General features: G+C 43.5%; 1 protein-coding gene across 1 annotated transcript; it reads right to left on the reverse strand.

Moving 5' to 3' along the window:
- Positions 1 to 3,646: 3,646 nt before the first annotated feature.
- LOC308076309 (COP9 signalosome complex subunit 5-like) lies at positions 3,647 to 4,651 on the reverse strand (the record flags this gene model as incomplete). Its single annotated transcript, XM_080416549.1, has 1 exon — positions 3,647 to 4,651. The coding sequence occupies one exon, from the start codon at positions 4,649 to 4,651 to the stop codon at positions 3,647 to 3,649; it is 1,005 nt and encodes a 334-aa protein (XP_080272675.1).
- Positions 4,652 to 7,261: the final 2,610 nt, after the last annotated feature.

Consider the following 7,261-nt stretch of genomic DNA (forward strand, 5'->3'; position numbering starts at 1 on the left):
AGTGGGTGCTATTAATACAGCACCCAGGGAGCAGTTAGGGGTCTTGCTCAGGGACACTTCGACACACAGACTGTACGAGCTGAGGGTGAACCAGGGACCTTCCGATTCCCAGGCGGCCTCTCTACCCATTCAGCTATGGCCGCTCCTGTCTTCCTCCCCCTTAGTCCTATGGCTATAGCCACTGAGTCTCCAATTGCCTGCCTCCTGCACACACAAAAAAAGGAAGCTTTTGGCCCTGAGCTCCAGGTATTTAAATGCAAGGAATTCTGGGATAGTTGGGAGAGTTGCAATATTTTCGTCAAGGACAAAGGGGTTCCACCCACTCAAGCCAAATTCAGGCTGGTCCGGTGCATCTCAGGAGCGGGACTGGTATGTATAGAAGAAGGAAGGCACTGGAGCAAACACGGACAATTGAAATTGTCCGAGTTTTTTTCCTCTGCTTTCAACCCATCCTAACTATTAGACGTAGTGGCGGGCACTATTAATACAACACCCGGAGAGCAGTTAGGGGTTAAGTGTGTTGCTCAGGGAAACCTCGACAGACCTTATGATTCCAGATGGCTTCTCTACCCGTTGAGCTACAGTATGCCCCCCCAACCCCCCCACCTTGTGTAAGTCCAAAACTGGTCATCTATGGAGTCATGATGAACAAGTATGATTCCGATTTTTTTATATTCAATTTCAATTGGCTACGATTGGCTTCCAAATATGCAGTAGGGTCTTATTATTTTTCACACAAAAAAAAGAATCGGCAGCATCTAGTCTACCTCAAATATTTAAACAAATTTAAACAACACAGCGCCAAAAGCACTTACAGCCATAACGTTAATAGCAACTTATTACTTAAGTTGCTATTATATGCCTTGATGTAATATTTGACCATATAGGCCTAATATCGTCTATCATTTTGTTATTAAAACCCTCTGGCGTCTCACATTCTGTTTTAAAAATGCAAATTTTGGTCATGGGTGTTATGGCCGACTTGGTAGTACCCAAGGGGATATTTCTCATGTTATTTTAACAGGCAAAAACACATCTTGCAGGAAAAGAGACAATGAGAGAGATTTACAGCAGAAAGCAAACTGTTAGGAGGATAGGTTCAAAATACAAGAAATAAAACAAGCTTGTAAATAACTGTTCTAACTTGATTCTGTATTTGAACTTGAATTCTTGTTAGAATGGACAGCATTCTCTACACAGCTCCTGTAGTACTCCTATTTCGCTTTTGATTAGATCAACGTTGTTGCATCAGTTCCTCTGATCATTGCCTTTCAAAATAACTGCCTCCGTGACCACAATGTTTAATAAAAGCATATTATGCAGGTGTTACCAGTGATACTAATGAAGGCTCTGTTCCATTTAGTGTAGCACAGTGGTTCTCAGACTTTTTTAATTTCAAGGACCCCCATAACTCTTGAGTATACAAATGGAACCAAATGGACCCATACGGATCCATTTGGTTCCATTTGTATACTCTCAGACCGTGATGAGCTGTGGATTTTTGAGCTAGGGGGGCTCTATTTTATGACGTCGCGTGCAGGCATGTGCACATAGCCACTCAGCTCAGTGCTAGTTGAAATACTGTATTCAACATGTGATCTTTAATGTAATTACATTTCTTATTATTTTGTTGCATTGTAAAAACTTTTTATTTTTTTCAATGAATTGATTATTTTATTTTCCTTTACATAGACTCACCCACACATAAGTAGGCCTACTTAAAACTAGAAAAAGTGCTCCTCGGAGCACAGGTCTCCGCCAGGTCAGGTACGTTATTGTGGCCTCCTGGTGGCGCTATAATAGGCCAATGGGAAAAGGGTGCCATTTTTCTTAGGCCTTTCACGGCAATCGGACACTGCATTCATGATTTGAGGCATTTTGTGCCAAAAATGTGTTTTGCTAAATTAGACCTGCTGGTGGCGCTATAACAGGCCAATGTGAAAAGGGTGGCATTTCTTCCTCGGCCTAGTGGGAATGTGCGTGGGAAATTTCACGGAAATCGCAAGCTGCGTTCATGACTTGAGGCATTTTGTTCAAAAAGACCAATCCTGCAAACTTTGGAAGCCAACCTTAGCCAATCAGGATGGAATATGGAAAATCGGACAGATCCGTGTTGATCACATGACTATAGAGATAATGTGTACTGATTTGCGTGATGTTTGGATAAAATCTGTAGAAGTATAAAACTAGAAAAGGTGCTCCTCGGAGCACTGCCAGACCCCTAGTGGTTGAAATCTGAATGGCCGGACTTCGCATGACGTGTGTGCAGAGGAAAAGAGGGACAGACTGACCGGCAATAATGTATATTTTTGGCAAGCGACACTGCCATGTGATAGATTAAGCTTTTGGGGGTTTGGATCCACACTGTATCACCATCCTGCCTGCCTCTGGACTGTCTCTGAGGAAACTGCATGGAAACTTTCAGAAGACTTCTTTCTGCTCAATATGCATGTGAGCAGAGTGGTCACTTCAAACCCCTTTCTGCTGGGTGACATAAGCTTTGAGGCGCCAGTCAGGTACCAGGCATCTCCATGAGTTTGGTGATCTCCGTGATCTGTCTGGGAAGTTGAGTCTTCTGTCACCATTAGTGGTGTGGATATCCTTCCTATCTCCAGACTCTCTGTCTGTGGGTGGGTGCATTTTTATTTTTTAAAATATTTTTTTGGGGATTTTTATGCCTTTATTTAGAGAGGGATAGGGAAAGTTGGCTGACAGGAAATGGGGAGAGATGGGGGGGGTGACACGCAGCAAAGGTCGTCTGGAATGGGAGTCGAACCTGCTTCATGCTGTCATTGCAGCCTAGGGTGCCTGGACCGTCACGCTACGGCCCAGGCCAGGGTGGGTGCATTTCTTATTAGGCTCCAGATGAGCCCAGTGGATGTCGTCAATGTAGGCGGGGTCAGCTAGACTTAGCTGACCCTTCCTGCATTGATGACATCCACTGGGCTCATCTAGAGCCTAATAAGAAATGACTTTAGCTCTAGACTCTAGCTGCTAGAGTCTAAAGTGAATGGTGGTCGAATGAGGCTGAAACTTTGCCCAAATATGGATTCATGCATCATAGACACGTCATAGGCAACTGCCGTCATAGTCTGGCCCCATGAGGTCCGAGATTCACGTGAAGCCACGTCGTTATTGGACCCAGTGTTGTTTTTTTCCACAATGTTTTATACTTTTTGAAGTACCGTATAATTTACCTTTGATTTTATAATGGAAGTCGGCGGCACTTGGATAAGGCTTCACCTTGCCCAAAGTCATACGCCACAGATAGACAACTGACGTAAGTCTGGCCTAATGAAGAGATCCACATGAAACCACGCCATTCCCATTTGGATCTCAAGAACCACACAATCCGGTTTTGTCTGATCATATGGGGGGGCTTTTAGGGAGTGAAGTTTTAAGATTCGTCGTGTTCTACAAGACAGATTGTGGTCATCTGTCTTGTGTGTCATCGTATCTCAAAATGAGATGAGCTTATTTATATATTTATTTTTCATTTACTTTTACTTTGTAAACACCACGCTCTTTTTTTAATGTGTCCTGACAGTAGATTCCTAGGGTGACAGCATTCACCCTATAGGGGTAGAACATTAACACACAAGTGCAAGACTCATGAGGCAAGACTCAAACTGGCTAGTAAACAGGTTTAGTTTACAGATGCGTTGATTTGATTGAAGAGTTTGTCCTTGATGACTTGAGACATCAGACCATGTATTGTCTCTATGGTTGTCTTGCAACTGTCTCTTGTTGCTTTGGCCAGCTTGTCCTCAGACCTCCTGTCGTATGTGTCCAGGCCCGACATTGAGCTGCCTCTGCCCAGTTGTGCCTCTGACTGCTCTAACTTCTCAGACAGGTCAAACACCTGGCCTGTAATGTATTCTGAGTTTGTAAGAAGACTTGAAGAGCTTAAGGTATTAACCCAATATTTCTTCCAAAGGAGCTCCAGGAGTTTACTGTCAAGGGACGACTTGAAGTAAGTTACCTCCAAGGGATAATACTGTTTACAGTGCACACCGAAATCTTCAATCTTGCTCAAGGGGATTGTTTGATATTCAGACTGTCCTTCATCTGGAGCTTTGTAATCCTTCGGGTAGGTTCTGAAGGCACCAAGATTGACTTTCCCTGCCGATATGGTCCGAGTGGGGTCTATCACAACAGCCACGAAAGGCTCCTGGAACTGCTGGTTGAGCATCTGAGTGCCGACATCTATGCCTGAGAGCCAACATCCATAGCCTGGGTGACTGTGGTACCAGCCAATAGCATTCTCTAGCCGACCAACCCGTTTGGCACTGTCAATGTAGGTAGCCATGTATTCATATGCTGCAGCACTAGCATTCACTTGGGTCTCTGTGCCTTCCACGGGTAAGGCAAAGCTGTCCATGATGATCATGGTTTCACCATCCACCTTCCCTAACATCAGACCCATGACCTCAAGGGTGCCTCCAGACCTGGCATGCATCACCATCTTCAACAGTGCCAGAGCTGAGATCTTGCAGTTCTTGAAATAGTTAACTTTCGATGTCCATGGCTTTTTAGCGAGGATTTGCTGCTGTTGTTCTTTGTCATATTTGTACATTTCATCTATGCTCTGAACATTCTTCATGCTATTGGATAGCTCCCATGTTTTTTGCGCTATCTTGCTCCCTTCCATACTGACACCCAAAGCACAGTGGAACTGTTCGTTGCCTTTTGATTACAACTTGTGATTTGGTCGTCCGCGATCCTTTATAAACCTTACTCGTGTTGTAACATGATGTGACCAGCCATGCCCAAATATGGCGTCAGCTATAGAATTTCCATAGAATATCAAGGACGTCCAATTTGATATGAATTAGGGCTTAGGCCCCAAATCTATGTAGGCCGACCCCCTGGGTCTGGCAAAAATTTTTTTTTTTCACAAATCGGCCTCCTGGTGGCGCTATAACAGGCCCATGTAAACAAATTGGGGCAGAGGTTCTGAATTGGCATCCAGGGAGTGTGTGTGCACAGTTTCGCACCGACCGGGCCAACGGTGCCGGAGATTAGGTGTTCACAGACAGATGGACACACGGACGGACGGACGGACGGACGGACAGGGGGTAAAACATACTCTCTCGCCATGCCTTTCGGCCTGGCGGAGACAATAATCAGACAACTTTACAACTTTACTTCATCTTTACTTCAATGTAGCCACACCTGACCGGTGTGGCTGTTAATACAGTGTAACTAAGGACGTAAGTGAGAACGTAATGTTATGCAAAGCAGCCAGGTTGAGGCCATTGTTTAAGGTGTTAAAGACGGCTCGCCGCTGACGGTGCGTGCTCGCGCGTGCATGTGGAGCTCCCAGCCCCTAGCCCCCATAGTAGCCCCTAGCCCCCATAGTAGCTCCAGAGGCGCCCTGAGCCCCCCCTACAGCTCATCCCTGCTCTCAGAGTTACACATCCATAAGGGTTGATTTGGAACCCCCTCCAGGAACCATGAGGGTACCTGGACCCCACTTTGAGACCCACTGGTGTAACAGAGTGTATCCAGTGAGCGAACATGCACTATATCTGCACCCTGACTCTGTTTGACCAGAATGGAACGGAGCCTTCATTAGTATCATTGGCAACACCTGTGAAGGAAGTAAGGAAGAGGCCCAGTTTCTGTACAAACAAACACATGTACTGTACTTTTGCATCGCGTACTGGAAGCTGAAGAAAAAAACAAGGGGATATAATGAGCGCAGTTTCTTACTTTATAACGAAAGTCATAGTTCCCCTTTGCACAGCAGAGATAACACACTTACTCCAGGTATGATCTAAAAACAGCTGTTTCCACTGAAGCTGGACATTCACTTATATTTTTGTTGAATGTAACTACAGTATCTCCAGAGTCCTGCAATTTCCCGCAATGAGGGAGAGAGAATCGTATCTCTCACCAGTCCACCTCTAGCGGCTTTACAAGTCTATATAGTCTAGCAGTAAAGCTGAATATTTACATTTCAATGTTATTCAATATATTATTTTAGCGCAAAATATAGGCTATTATAGGCTAAATATAGGCTATTCTAAAAACCGAGCCCTGTTTGCACAGTTACGTTATTGCATTTTCTGTGAATGAACTATAATCTATTCTACAGGATCCCCAATTTGATTAGGCCACTGACCTCCATTTCATATGATTTTCATCTCTGGGACCCCAATCTACATGGTCAAATCCAGTGTCGATTTAACTCTGAGAGTGTACAAATGGTACCAAATGCACACATCATATACAGTACGTGCATGCATTCTCTACCTTGGAACATCTGCCAGGGCTAACCTTCTTTATACATCAATGTCAGTATGTCAATGCATTGTTATTCTGTAGTCTCATATTTATTGCTCTTTATGTGACAACATTTTGTTCACATTCTATAATACTGAATAATAATGGATATGCAAAAACATACATTTTTATTGTATGACCTACGGTTCAAGAAAAGCCAAAACATAAAAGGAAAACACATGGAGAGGGTGTGGGGTGGGGAAGAGAAAGGTGAACAGAGGGAGACAGAAGGAACGACATTGAGATTCAGTAGACACACAGAAATACTGAGTTACAGTTTAATAGCACAACCTTTGTGTGACAGTGTGTTTGTGCTAAGAACAAAGTCAGTATTCACCAGTGCACAGAATGCCATTGACGAATTGAAAAGACTTTGGTTGTTCTTGACGAGGCTGCTGTGTGATTATAGTTCGTACATATATTTTTATCTTTGAGTGAAAATACAGACCTATCTCTCAGACCACAAACTGTTCTATTCCTCGGCTTCCTCCATAACGGTCAGTCCACAAATATTTTCTCCAGAACTTTGAATTAATTTCCACACTGTGGCATAGTAACAACATACTTTAAAAGGATACCTGCAGTACTATGAGCTCTATTTCAAATAAAGTTTGACTCCCTGCCTAAAAGTTCAACCTAAGGGTTCTTTAGATTAAAGAACGGGTAGTTTGCCTAATGATACCTCCTATGCCACTTGTAAATAAACAAAAACCCACCGCCATGGCACTGAGAGAAGCTCAAAGCAGACAACATCAAAGTGAAATGAAATGCAATCTAAGCTATGACAAGGAATTAAACTTTACACAGAAAATAATAAAAGTGTGTTTGCACTTAAGTGGGTGTAGAAAGTCTTAATTTGTTATAATTACTTAATCTTCCTCCAGCTATAGAGGTGAAGCCTTCACATTTAGCTTGTCAAACCTGACTGCCTTCATTATATCTCAGCAGTGATTGGAGTGTTTCGAAATCGTAA

This window comes from Gymnoscopelus braueri (assembly GCF_963280865.1).
Source record: "Gymnoscopelus braueri genome assembly, chromosome: 20".
Taxonomy (NCBI): domain Eukaryota; kingdom Metazoa; phylum Chordata; class Actinopteri; order Myctophiformes; family Myctophidae; genus Gymnoscopelus; species Gymnoscopelus braueri.